At 47.4% G+C, this 24,718-nt stretch overlaps 1 protein-coding gene across 4 annotated transcripts in view; it reads right to left on the bottom strand.

The window, feature by feature from the left end:
- Positions 1–24,718, bottom strand: part of LOC136580648 (zinc-alpha-2-glycoprotein-like) — a 232,185-nt gene that overhangs the window by 43,644 nt on the left and 163,823 nt on the right. For 2 of the 4 annotated variants that reach the window (XM_066581378.1, XM_066581381.1), the window contains exons 4-6: positions 6,344–6,622; positions 3,862–4,134; positions 2,868–3,035 (exon numbers count right to left, since the gene is read on the bottom strand). In XM_066581378.1, the coding sequence (XP_066437475.1) occupies positions 2,869–3,035; positions 3,862–4,134; positions 6,344–6,622 (719 nt within the window). In that variant the 3' untranslated portion in view covers position 2,868. The remainder of the gene's footprint in view (positions 1–2,867; positions 3,036–3,861; positions 4,135–6,343; positions 6,623–24,718) is intronic. The other 2 variants (XM_066581380.1, XM_066581382.1) reach the window with 2 other exon arrangements.

The following is a 24,718-nucleotide window of genomic DNA, read 5'->3' as shown; positions in this document are numbered from 1 at the left end:
GGGTAATTAAATAATTTTCAGCACCCAGGGATTCCCAGAAATCTAGTTCAATCTCCCTGAGTACTGAGAGAGTCTACCCTCTACCAAACTCATCGCTCTATCTAGATTCAGGCTTAGAGGTAAAGCTGGAACTTTTACCCCTGCCTCCTTTCGAGTACGACCACCTACCCATTTTCCCCTTGCTTCACCCTCTGGATTGGTATGTGTTTCTCCAGAAGGATGAAGCTTTCCTTGGCAAATAGTCTGTCAGAAATCCCATTTTTCTATCACCTGTCTTCTCCCAGATCTGGTCTAGAAACGGGCAAAACAGATATTCACCCTGAAAAGGGAATGTGCACAATCTATTTTTCGATACCCTGTCTCCAGACCAGGCTCTAAGCCGCAACGCTCTTCTGGCAGAGTTTCCTAACTTGGTTGAAGTGTCAGCTAGGAAAGCCGTAGCTTTCTTTAAGTAAAGGAATACATTCTAGAATTTTTTTCTCTGGACGTTTTTTGCTGTAGCTGAGACTCCAGGTGATCAAGCCATAAATACATGTATCTTGCTACTGATGTAGCTGATATGTTGGATTTTATTACCATTATTGCTGATTCCAATGCCCCCCTAAGGAATCCCTTAATTCTTCTATTCATTGGGTCTTTTAACTGAAAACGTTCCTCAAATGGTAAAGAAGTCTTTTTGACTAGCTTTGCTACCTGCAACATCTACTTTTGTGATCGTATTCCACAGCACTGTATCCTCCGTTAACTCCCTAGGAATGGACAAATCCCTTTTTGCCCTATACCATTCCTCCGTAATGAGCTTCTTTAAATTTTAATTTACTGGAAAGCACTTTTTTCGTCGGGATCTGAGACTCCCAAACATTTTGTCCTGTATAGATCTAGGTTGAGGGACTTCGATCATCTCCATAGTATTGCGTAATGCTGTAATTAATTCATCCAGGTCTTGGTTGGTGTCATTGCGCACAATGCTGCGCCGCGTCATCACAGGGAGCCAGTCATCGCAAGATGCTGGGACCTGAACACTAGATGCAGCAGCACCTGCCACAGGTCCCGCGGTCTCCTGGTCACATCTGCTTGCTTCCGAGCAGGCCAGATCCTTGACTCCTGGTCGGTGAGTAGAAAGACACCTTCGTTTATCCTCCAACATGGAGAACTCCGTCTGTGTTCCTTGGGATAGGAAGAAACACTAGAGATGGATGGTGAGAGGTAGCCTTAAGAACTGTCCTTCTTCCTGTCCCAATGAGCTCAGGCGGGGCAACCTCCTTAAGTGCTGTCAGGGTGGACGCTATGTTAGATTCCTATTTCCTCTATATCTCCCCACTACATATTATTTTATATCATATCTCCCATCATTATGTTTTCTGAATATTGCATGCAGTGTACTCCCAGCAATACTGAAGAAGCATTGTATTGCTCTGAAATGCATTGCGTCTTGGGCAAGAAAAATGAAGAAAGCACATACTTAATGGGAGGAATTAGGCTAAGCAGCACATGTGAAAAAGGCTTGTGTATACTAATAAATCATAGACTGAACATGAGTCAACAATGTGATGCAGCAGCCGAAAAGGCAATTCTGGGATGTATTAAGAGAAGCATAGAGTCTAGGTCACGTGAGGTAATTATCCCCCGCTACTCTTCCTTAGTCAGTCCTCATCTGGAATACTGTGTCCAGTTCTGGGCACCCCACTTTAAAAAAGACAAAGACAAACTGGAGCAAGTTCAGAGAAGAGTTACCAAGATGGTGAGCGGACGGCAAATCATGTCCTATGAGGAACAGTTAAAGGATCTGGGAATGTTTAGCTTGCAGAAGAGAAGACTGAGAGGAGACTTAATAGCTGTCTACAAATATCTGAAGGGCTGTCACAGTGCAGACGGATCAGCCCTATTCTCATTTGCACAATGAAAGACTAGAAGCAATGGGATGAAACTAAAAGGGAGGAGACACAGATTCGATATTAGAAAAATCTTTCTGACAGTGAGGGTGATCAATGAGTGGAACAGGTTACCACGGGAGGTGGTGAGTTCTCCATCAATGGAAGAGTTCAAACAAAGGCTGGAGAAATATCTGTCTGGGATGTTTTAGTGATCCTGCACTGAGCAGGGGGTTGGACCCAATGACCCTGGAGGTCCCTTCCAACTCTACCAGTCTATGAGTCTTCCAAGCTGGTTTAATCAGATAAAATCTAAGAATTTTTTCATGACAAAGACCTATGTATGTGCCCGTCCATCTAAGGGTTGCATAGTCTTCACAGTTTTTTTATTGACCTTCACCCTGACCTGTCATGTAATAATGCCCAAACTGCTGCCTTGATCGTCAATGATAACATTCTTTGTCACCCAACAGGCTGAAAGTCATGGGAGGACCTAAGTCTAAGTAAGTCAGTTCCGTAGTGGATGAGGTGTACCTTCTGGATTAGCAGCACCTCTGTGATCCCCCCTATTTTACACTTTGGCTCTACATACCCAATTGGGGGTAGCTCCACCCACTTTTCTTTTGCATTCTGCCTTATTTCTGTGCAAAACACATGTATCACATTCATTCTTTACAGAGGAACTGACAAATCTGGGGGAATATTGGAATTAATGAGCAGTAGTGTATATCAATCCAAACCCTGTTTTATAGCACTAAGCATAGAGATTAAATTATAACTTTTCTTGAGGTCCAACCACCACTAGAGGGAGCTAATGAGCCTACTGCAGACTGTATATATGTTAAACTCCATAAAGAAATGGCGTGCATGAAGCACCACATAGTGGTGATAAAGGAGTTATCCGACTGCAATTAAAATTATTTTTTTGGTTTTGGTTTTCACAAATGGCATCAACTTTTATGTTTATTATCTTGCAAAGTCTGAATGCCCCTTTACCTCAGCAGAGGATTTTCATCAGTTTGTCACTATACAGGTGGCACCGAGCTCTTTGTTCCTGACACTTACTTCTGTATATAACAACTCCAACAACCACAGCGGTGAGAACAAGAACGCTGATGACCCCCACACTGATGATTATGGACAGCGGGACCTCCTGTTCTGGGTCTTAAAAGATAAAATGAGGAGATTCTGAGCCGATGATTACACTGAGAGATTCATATATTCAGTATACACATGAGAATAACACAAGAGGGGACAAATAATAACCCATCATTCCTGTATAGTAACAGACTGGATGCAGAGAAGATCTGTGAGAGCTCCTCAGGGTGATATCAGCCGTCTACAAGGCCAAAGGTCTCCTCAACGGGGAATGTTCCCTCCTAATATTAGGATAAGGAACTTGTAATTGTAAATTGGGAAGAAGTAAAGTCAGATATACTGGAATTACAGAGACTGTGTGACCCAGAATCTTCTCAAGGGGAAACACAGATGGGACAGTTTGGATATTTTCTCTCTGATCCTTCTATCTCTTCAGAGACAAGTGATGACCGAGAGATCTTCCAGATACTCACCTCTTCCCAGGTTGGTACATAGAGAAGATGGGGCCCTATAGCACAATTAGACCTCTGTAATGTCTTATCTCATAGTATTACACGCCTCCTATTTGGTGTTATGAATGTCTACTGCTTCTTCTCCCACCCAACTACCCTTACTCTGTAGGAGAGATGGTTGGTGAAGCCCCCTTGGCTCTGGTTTCCTCCTCCCTCATTGGCTGATGTTGCAGAGCCCCATACTAGCTGCCTCTAGCATAAAAGTCCTTCTTTCTTCACACAGTTATGTTATGGATGAGTAACAATAATTTTGTGTCTATGGATGGTTACAGGAACCGTTACCAGAGGGATGGATGAGTCTTATCAATAACTTCAATGAATTCATAAAGAACTTTTCCTCGTCTTCCTCCAGTTACACTCACAGTTCAGATCACACTCACCCCAGTCCACAAGGAGCGGCTCCTCCAGGCTGCTGTGATCCACATAACAGGAGTAGCTGTCGCCCTCTTGGGGTATCACTTCCACACTGACCCTGATCTGATAGGTGCCGTCAGGATTGGGGAGGACATGTGTAGTCTCATATGTAGGAACCTCGTCTGTCCTGTTCTTCATCCACTTCACATCCACAGCTCGGGGGTAAAATCCATACACCAGACAGTGAAGCTTTGTGACCTCTCCTGATTCCCGTCCCGTCACCTTCACCCCTTGCCAGGCTAAGAGGGAAAATATAACATGTATACAGCTGGACATCCCTGAAGAGTCTATATCACTGATAAATATCTTTCTCTACATCTGAGCTTCTCAGTGATCCTAAACCAAGTAGCCCCTACTCTAAGAGATTTTATCAAGTAGCTGCAGTGGTGTTTGAAAGTTTGTGAACACTTAAAAATTTTTCATATTTCTGCTTATATTTAACCTAAAACTAGATTAGATTTTCACATTAGATTATCTACTTTCAAGTCCAAAATGTAGACAAAAAATCAAAAATATTAGACTTGGTCATGTTTTTATTGAGGAAAATGATCCCAATGTAGACAAAAGCCTCGATGTGAAGAGACCCTCATACAGAAATGAATGTGTGACGGGCAGAGAAACCCTCCGCGCTCCATAGTAACAGATGGGTCCCTCTATAAGCCTCTCACCTCCCTTGGATTGTTCTAATGTCTCCTTATCACTAACTTATTGTTAATTACAGCAACATCTCTGTAGGTTTAACCCTTACATTAGCCTGACTTGTTGTTAGGTTTCCTTTTTAGTGGTGTTTTTGTACTCTACAAACGCATGTAAAAAAATTGTAACTGCCACATATAGTATTTTGTGTTTATTTCTCATTCACACATTTTTAAATTTTTTCTGCCTTTTATTCCCTATAAAAAAGCCGATGCAAAGACACCAGAAATAAACAGCAAACCTACAGCCTGCTGCATATACTAAAAAACCGCACTACTGACCGAAATAATGCCTCAAAAATAAAAAGGCTGCAAAAAACCCGAACGGCTTGTGGTGTGTTTCATATTTTTTGACTCACCTACAGGTAATAGCTGGCCTTAAAATTGTAACCAGCGAGAACAGCTAAAAAACTTGGAAAAACTCCACTAAAAGCATGGCCATCTTCCTAAAAACGCTGTGCGTGAAACCACCTAAAAAAGGGACACTGGAGAACACAGAGAACTGAGAGGAGCTGAATACCCTCACACATCCTGGGGGCTTAGACTGATTACTGCTACCTTTTTTAACCCCCGAGGGACCCACAGATCATGTGATTTCCCCGTTCAACTATTGCATGTATCAGGCCTGTTCTCACTGGCGTTAGCTCAGTTACCCATTTCCATTTCTCTGTACCTCAAATGAAACAAAGAAACAGAAATGTGTAACTAAGGGCACCTACCCACTAGCGATAGGTTTTCTTGTGATACGAGAGTGAGTGAAAATGCATGATTATAAAAACAAATGATTTTTAATGGTTTTATACTCATTTGCGATGTGTGCACTCAAGCCTCGCAGTGCTAAGAAAAATCTGCGCTATCGCCCATTGTTTTCAATGGGGCTGGCAGCAGCAGCAACGGCCCCATTGGAAACATAGGGAGTAGATTGCACTCCCCTGCCACAGCTGTGACAGCTATAGCAGGGGATTCCTTATATTTCAAGCCCTTCCCCGAAAATCAACGCTGTGGGGGGTTGCCTGCAACTCATTGCTTTCAATGGGGTGGCAGCAGTTCCGGCAGCATTGAAAGCAATGGGATAGCATCGCGGACCTCTAAAAAAGCTGTGGCAGGGAATTCCTTTATCCCCACGGTCCCCGCGGGGATGAAAGAATCCCCTGCCATAGTTGTCACAGCTGTGTCAGGGAAGCGCGATATACTCGCTATGTTTTCAATAGGACCAGCGCTGCTGCCACTGGCCTGACTGAAAACTATGGGCGATAGCACAGATTTTTCTTTACGCTGCGAGGCTTGAGTGCACACATCGCAAATGAGTATAAAAGCATTGAAAATCATTGGTTTCATAATCATGCGTTTTCACTCACTCTCGCATCGCAAGAATCGCTAGTGGGTTGGAGCTCTACAGCTAATGCCAGTGAGAACGCGCCCTTACAAGCACATCCAGAAGATGATGCCTCATTCTCCTGCTGCAGTCCTCACTAGGAGTCTTCCTCTCCTGCTCTACCCCCAGTGGATGAGATTAATTCTAATCATTTGGTGCCACATTGGTAATATCAACCATCTGGTCCCAAATATTAGCATGATACCCGGGGGTCCCATATAGCAGTAGCAGCTGATGGCGGCTCTGAGTCTATACAGAAGGTCAGATACTGATAAGGACAAGATAGTCTGCTTCTATAGACTGTCCATGAATGGTTGGGATCCCTGTGTAGGTACTACAAAATAAAAACCTGGTAGATATAAAAGACAATAATGTCACCTTTCCACTCCAGATATTCTTTTGCGTACTCAGTATATCTCATCAGTCTATCAACACAGATATTCTCCAGCTCTCTCTTGTGTATCTCGCCCAATCTTATACTCGGACTGTTCCATCTCTGTGTGGTGATCTCAGCTCCGGGCATGGTGGGAATATATGTTGCTGACTGTATGTCCAAGTACGCGGTCTGGTTCCCATCATATGTATACTTCAAAAACAATTCAGTGCTGTTGTCATCTCTCAGCTCACATGCAGAGAGCACCTGCACAAAATGAAAACCTACACAAAGAAGGAGAACAGGTCATACAGGGTACAGATATGTTTAAGTGCTTTACATGTGTGGAGTATACATGTACTGTCACAAGTTGTGAAGCCTTGGATCCATGCATAAAGCCCGATCCTCAGGATAAGTCATCAGTAGTAGATCAGTGCGAGTGTCACCCAGGACTTCTGTTGATCAGCTATTCTCTGGGCTGATGCACTTGTGCACTGAGTTGATTCCTGCAGAAAGTAGACAGCTCTTTTCCCGTTTATATCAGTGGCACCTCGGCCTGCAATACCAAGCCTGGCCTCTGCATCGAGAACAGTGCTATCTGCTTCCTGCAGGAAGCAGCTTAGTGCACAAGTACATTGGTCCAGAGAACAGCTGATCGGCAGGGGTCCTAAGTGACAGAATCCTGCCAATCTACTATTGATAACCATTCCTGAAGATAGGCTATCAATAGTTTACAACTGGACAACCCCTTTTAACCATTATCATTCACTATTATCTCTGCGTTCTTAAATATTGTACACTTTGGATACTCTATCTGCTGCATCATATCCTCTTTTCTGTGCGACCACACATCCACCTGTTATATATAATTGCTTTGTGATTTTCCCCAAAGTCACATTCAGATAGGATTAGTGCACCACAACAACAGTAGATGAGGAGATAGGATCAGGGGGGGAACTGCAGGCATGTGGGCCCAGCTGCAAAAGGCATTAACACCTCCCTAAGTGCGCTACCATCCCCAGAAATAATAGGTGTCCAACTATAAAAAAAACAATAATTAAACAGCTAAAATAACAAAAGTAGCAAAATTCCACCATCAGTAAGCAGTGCACAACCATCTATAGTGTACTGCAAATCCGCAGACCCTTGTATATAACCACCTTCAGTACTGCATTATGTTCCTGTGTATAAGTAAGCCATTGTACTTAACCCAGACCTCTGTATGCAACCAACCCCTCTTTGTCCACCCCGCACAGGGCTGGACTGGGATTAAAAAGCAGACCACACCAGCCCACATAAAATATTGTAGCCCCATCCCCACATTGCAGAAAGACTAGTTTTGCACATTGCATGCTGTGAAACATTTTGCTTTACTCTTTGAGATGAAAGTATCATTGGGGTAAATCCAATACATCAGACCTCACCGGCCTGCACAAAACACCTAGCATCAGGACCATCACAAAGAGGTACTTGCAGGATTAGGATTCAGATTCATAAAAGGTTTCCTATCTGACTGATTTAAACATGCCTATGAGGCGCCTGCAGCAGGGTGCTGCAGAAAGTTATCCCTAAACTCGTAATCAAACAATTACAATACAAATATTGTGCAATGATTAGTACTAGAACAAAGTTTAAAGGGGTTCTGACTAGAGATGAGCGAGCACCAAAATGCTCGGGTGCTCGTTACTCGAGTCGAACTTTCGGTGATGCTGAGAGTTCGTTTCGAGTAACGAACCTCATTGAAGTCAATGGGCGACTTGAGCATTTTTGTATATCGCCGATGCTCGCTAAGGTTTTCATTTGTGAAAACCTGGGAAATTCAAGAAAGTGATGGGAACGACACAGAAACGGATAGGGCAGGTGAGGGGCTACATGTTGGGCTGCATCTCAAGTTCCCAGGTCCCACTATTAAGCCACAATAGTGGCAAGAGTGCCCCCCTGCACTGTCAGCATAAAGATCGTTCTCCTCTGCCACAGCTGTAACAACTGTGGCAGAGAAGAAAGATGTTAGCCCATTGAATTCAATGGAGCCGGCAATACAGCCGACTCCATTGAAAGCAATGGGCTGCCGGCGATCGCGGGATGAATTGTCGGGAAGGGGTTAAATATATAAGCCCTTCCCTGCAATTCATCCAGAAATGTGTAAAAAAAAAAATATATATATACTCACCTGGTCCCGGCAGACGGAGTTCAGCGCGGCCAGCGGCAGTCCTCCTGAACTGCTCTGAACAGCTGTGAGTAGTATTCAGCAGCCGGGGATTTAAAATCCCCGCCTGCTGAATGAGCTGCCTCTAATTGGTCACAGCCTGACCAATCAGAGGCAGATCTCACTCACACACCCATTCATGAATTTATGAATGGGTGAGTGACTGCTGCCTCTCATTGGCTCAGCGGGACCAATCAGATGAGAGGCAGCAGTCACTCACCCATTCATGAATTCATGAATGGGTGTGTGAGTGAGATCTGCCTCTGATTGGTCAGGCTGTGACCAATTAGAGGCAGCTCATTCAGCAGGCGGGGATTTTAAATCCCCGGCTGCTGAATACTACTCACAGCTGTTCAGAGCAGTTCAGGAGGACTGCCGCTGGCCTGCTGAACTCCGTCTGCCGGGACCAGGTGAGTATATATATTTTTTTTATTTTTACACATTTCTGGATGAATTGCAGGGAAGGGCTTATATATTTAACCCCTTCCCGACAATTCATCCCGCAATCGCCGGCAGCCCATTGCTTTCAATGGAGCCGGCTGTATTGCCGGCTCCATTGAATTCAATGGGCTAACATCGTTCTGCCGGGACAAGGTGAGTATATATATATATTTTTTTTACACATTTCTGGATGAATTGCAGGGAAGGGCTTATATATTTAAGCCCTTCCCGACAATTCATCCCGCGATCACCGGCAGCCCATTGCTTTCGTTCAAATATTTTTTATTGGTTACAAATCTGTCAACAGTTTAAACATAATTTAGGTCACTTCAAAAGTCTTGAGACCAAAACAAGAAAAGAACCCAAAAAACTATTGTATGAATATCTACTTTAAAGTCCGTTGTAAATACTATGAACTTGAAGGGGAGAAGAGACAGTATTTCGCAGAAGGATCAGATTGCTTTATGAGTGTTGATTAGTAGACAAATGTGTTGTATAGATGTAGAGAGGCGCGCTCTCACCTTTTCTCCTCTCGATCTTGTCTTATGATACGATACTGGGTGTCTCGTCTCGACCCTTGTTAGAATTCTGGCATGGACTTCTCCTTTACTGCCGACACGTGTTTTACTTACTCTAAGACATACATTGGGATGGGGGAGGGGTGAGGAAGAGGCCAGGGGAAGAAACGTGGGGGTGAGGGAAGGGGGGGGGGAGAGGAGAGGTATATGGAGATAGGCGATGTGGTCGGGGGGGTGCTCCATGCGCGGATAAAGTGGTCGAGTTAGTTGATAGATCCTTGATCTATCCACTTTCTGAGGTTGTCGGATCCCCTAAACGCTACCCACGGCTGCCATGTCTTGTAATAGGCTTCCCATAGTTTGGGCTCATCTGCTCCCTGCTCGTCGAATCTCATGAGGGTATGGAGTTCCTCCACCCACATGCCCCTAGTTGGGGCGGTTGTTGAATGCCAGAGTCTTGGGATAAGTCTTCTTACTGCTATTATAAAGTGTTTCAACAAACTTGATTTAGCTATTCTCGCAGCGCCTGGGAACAGTGAGAGCAGGGCGAGTTTGGATGTCATTATCACGTCTGAGTGGTTAACATGGTTGAACAGGGTTGTCACTTCCTTCCAGAGCTCGGCTACTGGTTGACATTCCCACCATATGTGGATCATGGTGCCTCTGCTCCCACTGCATCTCCAGCATCCCGAGGAGACCTGGGGGAAGACCCTCTGTAATTGGTCGGGGGTTCTGTACCATCTTGAAACCATCTTGTAGTTGAGGTCTTGGATTCTACCCGCCATGGAAACCTTATGAGTAAGAGTCCAGATTTTGCCCCAATCCTCGTCGGGGAGGTTTTCACCCAGCTCTCGTTCCCATGACTCTTTATATTTCAGGTCCTTGTCCCCCGTCTCCCGACACAGCAGTATTTTGTATAATTTAGAAATCATGTGCCTCTGGCTTAGGCGTGATAGGCAAATTTGTTCGAACTCCGTAAGGGATGCCGTCAGATTCACTTTTGGTGTCAGCGAGCTCACAAATCCCCTTAACTGCAAGTATTGAAACCAGGAACCTGGCTGTGGTGGGGACTGGCCCAGGATCTCTGTCATGGGTTTCAGTCCCGACCCTGTCACTACATTCCTTAGCCTGGGGGTTGGTGTGGCTGGGAGGGACAGCAGTCTCGTCTGGCTTATAGTGGTCTCGAATAGAGGGTTTGCTGTGAGCGGTGTTAATGGGCCTGGGACTGTGACTAAACCATATCGGGGCGCGAAGCTCGCCCATACGTTAAACAATTGGAGACTGAAGGGGGAGATGTTCGGAATTGCCTTAACACATCTGGGGGGTATCCAGGGCGCTCCGTAGAGGCCATCGGGCTCACCTGAATGCTCTACTTCCACCAAGAGTCTTGAGCTCCTACTTTTGATGATGTCAAGGACGCAGTTTGCGATGTTGGCCTTGTGGTATAGAGAAAAATCTGGTAGCCCCAATCCTCCCCTTTCTTTTTCCCTCGTCAATACGGAGAAGCGTAGACGTGGTCTACGGCCCCTCCAGACGAAGTTTGTGATCAGAGATCTAAGTTTTTTGAAGAATACTCTTGGGAGCCCTATTGGGATGGCTTGGCAGATGTAGAGAAATCTGGGCAATACATCCATTTTTACTGCGTTAATTCGCCCATTCCACGAGATGTAGAGGGGATTCCATTTGCCCAAGTCCTTCTCCAGGTTCTCGACAAAGGGAATAAAGTTTAATTTATAGGCTGAGGCCAGCTCTGCTGAAATGTTTATTCCTAGGTATTTTAAGTGTGAGTCAACCCACCGAAAGGGGAGTACCGATCTCAGGTGGGTAACCTCGGCCTGCGGTAGCGAGATGTTCAGGGCCTCTGATTTCTGTGCATTAATTTTATAGTTGTTAATTCTCCCGAATTTTTCGAATTCCTTTAAGAGCACAGGCATGCCGACTCGGGGATTGGATAAATATAATAACAGGTCATCGGCGAATAATGCCATTTTATGCTCTGTGGAGCTGATCTTAAGGCCTTTTATTGAGTCGTTGCTTCGGATGGAATTGGCTAGGGCTTCCATGGTAAGGATGTACAGAAAGGGGGAGAGGGGACACCCCTGTCTCGTCCCGTTGCTCACTCTGAACGGGTCGGACAACGTCCCGTTCACTCTAATTTTAGCCGTGGGGTCCTGATAGAGCGCCATGATCCACTGGAGCATCCGTGGGCCCAGTCCGATTTTCTCTAGCGTGGCTGAGAGGAAGGCCCAGCTCACCCTGTCGAAAGCCTTCTCTGTGTCAATCGACAGGAGGCATAGGGGAGTATTTGTTGATTTGGCCCTCGCTATTAGGGACATTGTTTTAATGGTGTTATCCCTTGCCTCTCTGCCAGGAACAAAACCGACCTGCTCCAAGTGGATCATTCTGGGGATTTGGTTCTGTAATCTATTTGCTATCAGTTTCGCAAACATCTTGATGTCTACGTTTATTAGTGAGATTGGTCTATAGCTCCCGCAGGCCGAGGGGTCCTTATCCGGTTTAAGTATAATTGTGATATGAGCTTGTAATGCCTGCGTGGGGAACGGGTGGCCTCTGTTTACAGTGTTGAAAGCGTCTAGTGCTATTGGGGCTAGTTCTTCCGCCAATAGTTTATAAAATCTGGCCGTATACCCGTCTGGGCCTGGGCTCTTGTTGACTTTCAGGTTTTGGATTATGTCGGTTAGTTCTGCTGGTGTGAAATCTTGCTCCAGGGCCTCTGCCTCCGCTGTTGTCAGGCTCTTAGGGGCATGTTCGGAAAGGTAGGTGTCTATCTCGTTTTTAAGGAGCTGGGTTGGGGCATGGGGCTCTGTTGGGATGTTGTAGAGTTTATCGTAATAGGATTTAAACTCCTCCAATATGTCTTTGGTGTTATGGACCAATTGCCCTCTGGCAGTTTGGATTTTGGGGATATATGTCTGGGGGGACCTGGGGTGAAGGGTTCTGGCTAGGTGGTTTCCGCATTTATCCCCATATTCAAACGATCCTTTTCTAAGTTTGTCCCTGAAGGCCAGAGAGCGTTGATCTAGTATCCCCAAGATCTGTTGGCGGATTGAAGATATTTCCGCTCTCAGGACTTCGCTTTGCTGTCTTTTATTAGCGGTCTCTTTGGCCCTCAGGGTGGCCAATAGCCCCGTGAGGGTGGCCGATCTTTCTTTTTTGATCCTGGCCCCCTGGGAGATCAACACGCCTCTTAGTATACACTTAAGGGTTTCCCATTTTATAGGTGCGGGGGTCTGGTCCGCTTGGTGTGTCTCCTTGAAGATTTCTATCTCTTTTCTGAGTGCTGCTACGCATAGAGAGTCTTTTAGGAGGTTATCATTAAGTCTCCAGGACTGGCTTCTAGGTGTAGCTCCCCAGCCCGCTAGGCCCCCAAAGACTGGTGCGTGGTCTGACCACAGCATGTCCCCATGTGAGCACGAGGGGGAGCTATCTAAGAGACTGTGTGAGATCATAAGATAGTCAATCCTGCTATAGGAGTTGTGAGCTGCTGATTGGAAAGTGTAATCTCGGGTGTCTGGGTGCAATATTCTCCAGAGATCTATTAAATGTAGTGTGTCTAATTTTTTTTTGAGTGTCCTGGTTGCTGCCCGGGAGACGGAGGACTTACCCGATGTGGTGTCCATGACGGGGTCCATTGCCGTATTGAGGTCTCCACCCATAATAATTTTCGATCCGTCTGCAAAGTTGGCTAGGGCATTCAGCACCCTCAGCGCAGCGGAGACTTGGTTCTGGTTGGGGAGATAAATATTGGCAAAGGTGGTTACTGTACCTAGTATTTCTACTTTAAGAAAAATATATCTGCCTCCTGAGTCAATCAGGGAGTCGACTTGCTGGTACTGGAGGGTCCTATGTAAGGCAATGGAAACCCCTCCCGCCTTTCTCAGGGGGTCGGGACTATGTAGCCACGTGGGGTAGTATGAGGAGGAACAGGTTGGCATGCACCCTGCCTTGAAGTGGGTCTCTTGTAGCATAGCTACCATCACCTTTTTTTTATGTAAGTGGTAGAGGAGTTGTCTTCTCTTCTGGGGGCTGTTCAGGCCTTTGGTGTTGTAGGTGCAGAAGGTTAAGTTCGCCATTTGGGCTTAAATGCGGGGGTGATTGCGTGCCTCCCCTCTCCCCTCAGATGGGTAGTGGGTGGGGGGGGAATGGGGAGAAGTGGACACAAGAGGGGAAGACACATAAGGGAATAACATAGGGGGGAGAAACATGTAACTTGCAAACAAACAGTAATTGGTGAAGGGGCACTAAGAGACCCATATAACTAATGGTCTGCCTAGGATAGGCAGGAAACAACAGCTTTAATAAGGTGTTAGCCCTACGTGGGAGAGTGGAAGCTACGAAGGGGTGGGCTCTCTCCCGCTTCCAGACCCCGTATGAAGAATGATTCCCGGGTTTAACGTCCGGGACTATTAGGCATGTATGTGAACGTTCCCAGACCCGGCCGAGTCAGTTCCCTCCCCTGTTGGTTTAGGTTTATAGTGTGTTCATCTAGAAGGGGTGAACATGAAAGAGGGGGGGGGGATAGATATGGAAGGAGTATAGATATGGAAACAGATGAATCAGATCGGTATAGCTTTGCATGACAGAATAAGAATGAGTTCGTCCGGATCATTCTACTGCTCCACTTCTGTCGTTGTTTTTTACTCCCTGGTGGAGGTCTCTGCGTCGGCGTCTGGACCTCGGGGGTGCAGGTTGCCACGTGTTTCTTGGGGGCTGCACCGGAAGGAAGGACGGCGACGGCCAGTCCGGAAGTTGGACTGGAGGGAGTTCCAGAGCGCCCAGGAAATGCGGCAAGTCTCCCGGTCCTCGAAATGTTGATGACTTGCCATTCTTGGAGGCGTGTAATTGAAAGGGGAAGCCCCACCGATAGGGGATCTCTCTTTCCTGAAGGAGAGTCAGTAAGGGCCTCAGGGCTCTGCGCAACTGTAGGGTTCGTCGAGAGAGGTCCGGAAGAATCAGGATCGGGGTTCCCTTGAAAGACAGGTCTTTGATGTAACGTATTTTTTGTAAGATTAGGTCCTTGTCCTTATAGAAATGGATTCGGCAGATCACGTCCCTGGGTCTGCCAGGGTCGGAGGATTTCGGGCCTAGTGATCTGTGTATTCTGTCCATTTCTAGTGTGGAGGACTCTGGTCTTTTTAGTATATTGTTAAAAAATGACTGGGCCCAGTTTTCGAGTTGTGATGGTTCAACTTCTTCAGTAAGGCCTCTTATACGCACATTATTTCTTCGATGACGATTTTTCAAGTCATCTAGATGTGTATAGAGCTCTTGGATCTGCTGTGAGTGTAGATGAAGTTCTTGATCATGGGTCTCGAGAGTCTCTGTGACCTTTTCCTGTGCCTCCTCCACTGCCTCTACTCTCTGGCCTATTTGTCGAATCTCATGTTGCAGGGACTCTACATCCTTCTTGCGCGCAGTCTCGAGTTGCTGAAAGAGAGTGTCAATATGGTTCTGCGTCGGTAGGGCCCGGAGGTGACTTTTCCAGTCCCAGCCGTCTTTGGCCACTGGTGTGTGGGTTGGATTGCTGGGTTCTCTCTGTGTGGGACGCCCGAGGTGCGGTTGGTCTACTATGTCACTGGGGTTATCCCCGCTATCTGGGTTTGGTTTACATGGTTGTGTCTTCAGGACCCTGGGTTTAGCTGCGCTCTGCGGGGTGAACTGTGTGGGTCTCCTCTGGACCCCGCTTCTTTGTGGGAGCGGGGAGCTATGAGTTTGCTGAACTGTAGGGCTGGCCCCTGCATCAAGATGGCGGCTATTTGAGGGATCTTTGAGAGGGTCTCTAGATCCTGGCGATGCTTCAGGCGAGCTGTGTGTCGGTGGGGAGCTGGGCCGCGACAGGACATGGCACGGTGATGGGGTATGATCCCTTGTTTGTGGGTGTTTGTTTGATGGGGGTCCTCCCCTTGGCTCTGGGGATTGTGGGAGCTCAAGGCTTGAGCTGGCTTTAGCCCGTGTTTTGCTGTCAGGGGAGGCTGAGCCTGTTACCCCTTGGGGCGACGGGGCCCCTTTTAGTATGGAGCAATATGGAGGGGCTCTGCCCTGTTGGGCTGTGCCCCCTGGTACTTGTGTTCCTGTGGGGCTCTGGTATAGAGTGTGCAGTGTGGTGTCCGGGGCTCCGGTGTTTACAATCATTGGGGAGAGTATGTCATCTCTCTCCCCTGTGCCCGGCTCTTCTGCTTCACTCACCGCTCCTGTCGCCGCTGGTGTTATATTCCAGTCCCAGCTGGCTGCGCTCGCTCTCCCTCTGCTGTTTCTGGCCATCTCGGGGAAGGGGGGGGGGGCGCTGTTCTCCGGCGCCTCTCCACTGTCTCCTCCGCTCTCCCCGCTGTGCCTGCTGTCAGCACTGCGGTGTATGGTGTCTTCGCTCCTTTCACTCATCTCCGGCGGCTGTTCCTGCTCGGAGTCGGAGCTTGCAGGTCTCGCCGGAGGTGCTGCAGGCGCCATCTTGGGTGCGGCGGCTCGGCGCTCCTCTCCTGTCGCTCTCCTCATGTACGCTGCAATGCCGCTCCCGAAGACTTTCGGCGATGCCCGTGGGGTTCCTCTCCTCCTTCCCTTCGCCATGGTTGTGAGTAGCCGGGTCTGTGTCATCCACGGACGAAGATATAGGGGTCAGTCGCGGGAGCCGAGCTGGGATGCGACTCAGTCCTTCATGGGCTAACCACGCCCCCCAGCCCATTGCTTTCAATGGAGCCGGCTGTATTGCCGGCTCCATTGAATTCAATGGTCAGTGCTCGTTTAATCGAGACGAGTACCGCGTGGTGCTCGTCTCGAGTAACGAGCATCTCGAGCACCCTAATACTCGAACGAGCATCAAGCTCGGACGAGTATGCTCGCTCATCTCTAGTTCTGACATGAATGTTTTTATGCTTTACCAGCCATTGTTCCCTGGTCTGCCTAATGGACACAGGGAACCCACGATTTAATGGCTGTTAAAGCATAAAAACATGATACTTACCTTGTCTCCTGTTGTTGTTGACATCGGGGGGGTCATCTCCCAGCAGGCGCTGCTCTTCCTCTTCTTCCTCCACGAGCCGCGCTGCTCCGGGATCGCGCGCATGCGCAGTAGAGAGGTGCCCTCTGACAGGAGTCAGGACGGGCCGCGTCTCCACTGCGCACGCACAGAATCTCCGAGTTCAGCCAGGACGGATGGGCCGCCCATAGCAAGCACTGCTTGTGACGTGCTTGCTGTGGGCGGCCCGTCCGTTCACCTCGGAAGTGGCTGATGGACGGAGCAGAGCAGGCAGCGATCATTTTGACCACTCCTGCTCTGCTTCTACAAGCCACAGAAGAAGATGCCGGCTGGAAGGGACATGCCTGGCGATCGGTCCTGGCCAGGCAAGTCGAGTACAATTTTTTTTTTCTTAGTGTCAGAACCCCTTTAATTACATTATGGTAGCTGAGATTTATATATGAGTTAATGCAAGTAAGATGGTGGGTGTTGCTATTTTAGGGCAGGAGATGAGACAGCAGTTGTAGGGTTAAAGTGTTAAAGGGGTTGTCCCGCGAAACAAAGTGGGGGTATACACTTCTGTATGGCCATATTAATGCACTTTGTAATGTACATTGTGCATTAATTATGAGCCATACAGAAGTTATTCACTTACCTGTTCCGTTGCTAGCGTCCTCGTCTCCATGGTGCCGTCTAATTTTCAGCGTCTAATCGCCCGATTAGACGCGCTTGCGCAGTCCCGTCTTCTTCCTTTCTGAATGGGGCCACTCGTGCCGGAGAGCGGCTCCTCGTAGCTCCGCCCCGTCACGTGTGCCGATTCCAGCCAATCAGGAGGCTGGAATCGGCAATGGACCGCACGGTGCACCGCATGGTGCACCGTGGGTGAAGATCCCGGCGGCCATCTTACTTAGGTAAGTAAGAAGTCGCCGGAGCGCGGGGATTCGGGTAAGTACCGGACCGTTTTTTTTTTAACTCCTGCATCGGGTTTGTCTCGCGCCGAACGGGGGGGCTATTGAAAAAAAAAAACCCCGTTTCGGCGCGGGACAACCCCTTTAAGGCCTATTTAGACACAATGATTATTGCTCAAAATTCCCTCAAAAGCCATCTTTTGAATGATAATCGTTGTGTCTAAATGTGCCCATCTTTCACTTTTCTGCTGAACATTGGATTTCAGTTTGACATGAAATCCATTGTTTGGCAGAACAGCTGATAAGAAGGACTGCACACTGTGTTCTGCCCGGGGAGCGCTGATTACAGCTGATTTACATTGTCTCAGCTGTCAGCCCCCTGGCAGAACAAAGGGAATTTATTCAGAGAACAGCAGGTGGTCCGTTCCCTGAATACAGTTCCCAGCTGCTGACATGTCCACACAACTCACAATAGGCATTAGCACCAAGTAGTAGTTTTATGCAAAATGATCACTCAAAAGTAGAGATGAGCGAACACGTTCGGCTCCGCCCCTTTTTCGCCCGAACACCGAACTTTGCGAACACTTCAGTGTTCGGGCGAAAAAGTTCGGGGACCGCCGTGGCAGCGCGGGGGGGGTGCGGCGGGGAGTGGGGGGGAGAGGGAGAGAGAGAGGGCTCCCCCCTGTTCCCCGCTACTGCCGCCCGCGCCGCCGCGCATCTCCCCGCCCCCCGGCGGCACCCGGACACTTACGCGCGAACACTGCAGTGTTCGGCAAAGCCGGTGTCCGGGTGCGGATGTGTCCGTAACGGACACGTTCGCTCATCCCTACTCAAAAGCCATCTTTTGAGCGATCATTTTTGTGTCTAAATGCACCTTTACTGCACCTGTGTAAGACTGTGGTTAATCAGTTTGTCTTTAGATAAGGAAGGAATGTCTTTGTTTGAATTGTATAAGAAGTATGTATCCTTTATTTCACAGTCCAGTCTTAGGAAATGAATCCAACTGGGCTCATATGTATCCACATATATGTATATGTATATATAGCTATAATTCCTGAAGACTCTGCCTCGGTGTCTTTGGATCCTACATCATTCCTGGGGTCTAGTCCAGGATATGGAGGTTCTGAATAGGGTGATTTTTATCTCCTGATACCTCACAAGTTTTAAGCTTGACTGACTGGAATAGAAAATCCATTTGGGCCCAAGAAGCAATTTGCTTCAAAGTGGAGAAACTATTCCAGAGAGTCAGTCTGTGACCGTGTTAGTGAAATGCATATGACTCCATGTTCTATCCTATGCGTAGCCATTTTGTTAGCACATAGCCATCTTCTGTGTTACTTTTCACTATATTTAATTTTCCTCTTTCTCCAGGATTTATAGATATTAAGTGGTTATTTAATAAGTCTTGAGTGAATCACTAAGGCTTTTGTTCCAGAAGATAGCTACAGTGGTCTTTAGACTGACCTGCAGGTCAAACTGACTTGTTCACATATGTTCCCAAACATTCTATGTAAACAATTTATTGTGTTTAATTATTGTACTTTCATATTCTGAGAAGTTAATCATGTGTGACTCTTCTGCGCTTGCATGGTTTTTACCTTTTAATTTTAGATGTTACATTTTTTATCTATATATATTTAGATTTTGTTTATGTTCTTTGACCAATGGTAACAAATGAATTATAATAGATTTGAATTATTGTAATTGAACATGTGACGCTATAAAAAGTATGGTTTGGCATATTTAAACAGAGTACTTTGGATCACATCCCATGCTGCGTGATTTATTGTTAGTCTCCTGAACTCAGCTTACCGCTAAACAATTTAATTTGGACCCCAACAGCATATCGCATTGCAGATATTGTTTTGCACTAACAACCATGATGATTAGGAACCCAATTAGAGGCACATAATTCATAGACGGGATAGTCGACTGACTGAACAGGTGAGAATTTGGTATTCCGAAGGGAAAGGGGACCTGCTGCATAGCATGGCAGAAGTGAGAGACCGTACGTCTTTCAGAAGGGAACCTGCTGGTTGGTACAGCATAAGTAAGGGACTGTACATTTCTTAATGGACTTTTAGTAGTTCTTAATTGTGCAAGCCAAACCTTTGTTTCATATCGTAAGGTTTGTGAGTTGGAATTGATAACTTGGAATAACTGATAGAGCAGAGTCATGTGTGTGGATAAGTACATATATATGTATGGTATGTATGTATAACTAACATTGTCATTGCATTTGTAATATTGCAGTGTAGTGGGTTTTGCTCTATCGGTTCTGTTTGCTCTTTAATACCTTGCGCAGATGTAGCAGTGTTGAAAAGGGGTTATTGTAAAGCTCAAAGAGTCAACACTTTCTTGAGTGTACTCCCCCTACCTCTGGCACTTGCATTCCTATGGAAGAAAAAAAAAAGGTGAATCCCAAAGGTAGGGGCTGTCAGAATCAAAGTTGTGTAAACATGTAATGTGTAAAGCTCATTGGGAAAACTGAAAATAGCACTGTTTGCTTAAGCTGAATAGAGTTGTGCAACATATTGAGCTAATAATGGTGTTTTAATGCTTAAACACTGATGTAATAATAAGACTGTCATTACTATGTAGAAGAGATGTGTTTGTCTCCCTATTCTTTGTCAGATGTGTTCTCATAACAATAAGGAACATCTGTTGTTTTTGCATAATTAACACAGGCATTCTGCCCTTACAATGTGTCTGGCTGTTGGATATGTATTCTGTCTGGACCCCCCTGTTACTGCAAACTCTCTTACCTTATTTCTGTAACCCCACCCTACTCTTTGTCTCTGTCCCAGTCATAACTAAAGGGGGAAGAAGAGGGGTTAATAAGTCTAAATGCACTTTACAATGCATGCCTAAAATCTAAAAAGAAAAACCATACTCAGAATGTTATGGTGTACAATGAATCAGAAAAAGAAATAAGCATGTCTAAGAAAAGATAGTGAATTGAAAGCATGCTTATGTACAGTAATTTAAAAGTTGTCCGTATATAAAAAATGGGAATTGGAAACAATTTGGATGTAATGTGAATCTGTTATTTTTGTGAATTTGTGTGTGAGTGTGAAGGGCCCATGTAGGTATTTTATATATATATATAATGAGATGTGTACTGTGAGAACATTAGTTGAAGTGTGAACGATTTATTTAAACAGAAAGCCAAACCCCAAAGAGAGAAGCCTGATGATGCAAGGAAAGGGACTGAAAAAGAAGAGTAAGTAATGGTTGCGTCTCCTTAATACAGACTAGTCTGGCAAAGAGTAAAAATGTGTATATATGTTCTTGATACATACAAAACAAGAATATGGTGTATTCACAATATTGGGTTCTACTTATTTGAATACTATTGAAGTATGATGCTAAAATAAGATAATTATGTACTTGACAAGCCTGATAGGTATAAACAGAATTGAATTAGTGACAAGGGTTTACTTAATTTGTGTCACATTTTTTTATGTCATAGACCTGCCCATTCGATATACTGGGGCAGACAGCAATAAAAGCAGTAGTTGAATATGCCCCAAGTGGTATAATTGGTATAGTAGTTGGTTCAAATTTAATGAGTGTCTGAGACTAGAGATGAGCGAGCACCAAAATGCTCGGGTGCTCGTTACTCGGGACGAAATTATCGCGATGCTCGAGGGTTCGTTTCGAGTAACGAACCCCATTGAAGTCAATGGGCGACCCGAGCATTTTTGTATATCGCCGATGCTCGCTAAGGTTTCCATTTGTGAAAATCTGGGCAATTCAAGAAAGTGATGGGAACGACACAGCAACGGATAGGGCAGGCGAGGGGCTACATGTTGGGCTGCATCTCAAGTTCCCAGGTCCCACTATTAAGCCACAATAGCGGCAAGAGTGCCCCCCCCTCCCAACAATTTTTACTTCTGAAAAGCCCTCATTAGCAATGCATACCTTAGCTAAGCACCACACTACCTCCAACAAAGCGCAATCACTGCCTGCATGACACTCCGCTGCCACTTCTCCTGGGTTACATGCTGCCCAACCCCCCCCCCCCCCCGCACGACCCAGTGTCCACAGCGCACACCAAATTGTCCCTGCGCAGCCTTCAGCTGCCCTCATGCCACACGCTGGCCTGATGCCACACCACCCTCATGTCTATTTATAAGTGCGTCTGCCATGAGGAGGAACCACAGGCACACACTGCAGAGGGTTGGCATGGCTAGGCAGCGACCCTCTTTAAAAGGGGCGGGGCGATAGCCCACAATGCTGTACAGAAGCAATGAGAAATATAATCCTGTGCCACCGCCATCAGGAGCTGCACACGTGGGCATAGCAATGGGGAACCTATGTGCCACACACTATTCATTCTGTCAAGGTGTCTGCATGCCCCAGTCAGACCGGGGTTTTTTATAAATAGTCACAGGCAGGTACAACTGGGAATCCCCAACTCCGCAATGGGAATTCCGTGTGCACCCACAGCATGGGTGGCTTCCTGGAACCCACCGGCTGTACATAAATGTATCCCATTGCAGTGCCCTGGACAGCAGAGCTAACGTCAGATTAAATGCAGGTGGGCTTCGGCCCACACTGCATGCCCCAACCTGACCGGGCTTTTTAATTCATAGACACAGGCAGGTACAACTCCCTATTGTGAAGTCCCTGTGGACCGACAGCATGGGTGGGTGCCAGGAAGCCACCGGCGGCACATAAATATATCCCATAGCATTGCCCATCACAGCTGAGGTAATGTCATGATTAATGCAGGTGGGCTTCGGCCCACACTGCATGCCCCAGTCAGACTGGGGTTTTTTAGAAGTGGACACATGTAGTTACAACTCCGTGTGGACCGACAGCATGGGTGGCTCCCTGGAACCCACCGGCGGTACATAAATATATCCCATTGCAGTGCCCAGCACAGCTGATGTAACGTCAGCTGTAATGCAGGTGGGCAAAAAATTAATTGGATTACACTGTAGGCGAGGGCCCAAAAAATTGGTGTACCAACAGTACTAATGTACCTCAGAAAAATTGCCCATGCCCAACCAAGAGAGCAGGTGAAACCCATTAATCGCTTTGGTTAATGTGGCTTAATTGGTAACTAGGCCTGAAGGCAGCCCAGTTAAAATAAAAATTGGTTCAGGTGCAAGTTTCAACGCTTTAATGAGCATTGAAACGTATAAAAATTGTTTAGAAAAATTATAAGACTGAGCCTTGTGGGCCTAAGAAAAATTGCCCGTTCGGCGTGATTACGTGAGGTTTCAGGAGGAGGAGCAGGAGGAGGAGGAATATTATACACAGATTGATGAAGCAAAAATGTCCCCGTTTTTGATGGTGATAGAGAACGATGCTTCCATCCGCGGGTGCAGCCTACGTATTGCTTAGGTATCACTGCTGTCCGCTGGTGGAGAAGAGAAGTCTGGGGAAATCCAGGCTTTGTTCATCTTGATGAGTGTAAGCCTGTCGGCACTGTCGGTTGACAGGCGCGTACGCTTATCTGTGATGATTCCCCCAGCCGCACTAAACACCCTCTCTGACAAGACGCTAGCCGCAGGACAAGCAAGCACCTCCAGGGCATACAGCGCGAGTTCAGGCCACGTGTCCAGCTTCGACACCCAGTAGTTGTAGGGGGCAGAGGCGTCACCGAGGACGGTCGTTCGATCGGCTACGTACTCCCTCACCATCCTTTTACAGTGCTCCCGCCGACTCAGCCTTGACTGGGGAGCGGTGACACAGTCTTGCTGGGGAGCCAGAAAGCTGTCAAAGGCTTTAGAGAGTGTTCCCCTGCCTGTGCTGTACATGCTGCCTGATCTCCGCGCCTCCCCTGCTACCTGGCCCTCGGAACTGCGCCTTTTTCCACTAGCGCTGTCGGATGGGAATTTTACCATCAACTTGTCCGCCAGGGTCCTGTGGTATAGCATCGCTCTCGAACCCCTTTCCTCTTCGGGTATCAGAGTGGAAAAGTTCTCCTTATACCGTGGGTCGAGCAATGTGTACACACAGTAATCCGTAGTGGCCAGAATGCGTGTAACGCGAGGGTCACGAGAAAGGCATCCTAACATGAAGTCCGCCATGTGTGCCAGAGTACCTGTACGCAACACATGGCTGTCCTCACTAGGAAGATCACTTTCAGGATCCTCCTCCTCCTCAGGCCATACACGCTGAAAGGATGACAGGCAAGCAGCATGGGTACCCTCAGCAGTGGGCCAAGCTGTCTCTTCCCCCTCCTCCTCATGCTTCTCCCCTCCTCCTCCTCCTCCTCAACGCGCTGAGATATAGACATGAGGGTGCTCTGTTTATCCAGCGACATACTGTCTTCCCCCGCCTCCGTTTCCGAGCGCAAAGCGTCTGCCTTTATGCTTTGCAGGGAACTTCTCAAGAGGCATAGCAGAGGAATGGTGACGCTAATGATTGCAGCATCGCTGCTCACCATCTGGGTAGACTCCTCAAAGTTTCCAAGGACCTGGCAGATGTCTGCCAACCAGGCCCACTCTTCTGTAAAGAATTGAGGAGGCTGACTCCCACTGCGCCGCCCATGTTGGAGTTGGTATTCCACTATAGCTCTACGCTGCTCATAGAGCCTGGCCAACATGTGGAGCGTAGAGTTCCACCGTGTGGGCACGTCGCACAGCAGTCGGTGCACTGGCAGATGAAACCGATGTTGCAGGGTGCGCAGGGTGGCAGCGTCCGTGTGGGACTTGTGGAAATGTGCGCAGAGTCGGCGCACCTTTCCGAGCAGGTCTGACAAGCGTGGGTAGCTTTTAAGAAACCGCTGAACCACCAAATTAAAGACGTGGGCCAGGCATGGCACGTGCGTGAGGCTGCCGAGCTGCAGAGCTGCCACCAGGTTACGGCCGTTGTCACACACGACCATGCCCGGTTGGAGGCTCAGTGGCGCAAGCCAGCGGTCGGTCTGCTCTGTCAGACCCTGCAGCAGTTCGTGGGCCGTGTGCCTCTTTTCTCCTAAGCTGAGTAGTTTCAGCACGGCCTGCTGACGCTTGCCCACCGCTGTGCTGCCACGCCGCGCGACACCGACTGCTGCCGACGTGCTGCTGCTGCTGACACATCTTGATTGCGAGACAGAGGTTGCGGAGGAGGAGGAGGAGGGTGGTTTAGTGGAGGAAGCATACACCGCCGCAGATACCACCACCGAGCTGGGGCCCGCAATTCTGGGGGTGGGTAGGACGTGAGCGGTCCCAGGCTCTGACTCTGTCCCAGCCTCCACTAAATTCACCCAATGTGCCGTCAGGGAGATATAGTGGCCCTGCCCGCCTGTGCTTGTCCACGTGTCTGTTGTTAAGTGGACCTTGGCAGTAACCGCGTTGGTGAGGGCGCGTACAATGTTGCGGGAGACGTGGTCGTGCAGG

This window comes from Eleutherodactylus coqui, chromosome 10 (genome assembly GCF_035609145.1).
Source record: "Eleutherodactylus coqui strain aEleCoq1 chromosome 10, aEleCoq1.hap1, whole genome shotgun sequence".
In the NCBI taxonomy this organism is placed as follows: Eukaryota; Metazoa; Chordata; class Amphibia; order Anura; family Eleutherodactylidae; genus Eleutherodactylus; species Eleutherodactylus coqui.
This window is presented reverse-complemented; position numbering and strand designations above follow the sequence as displayed.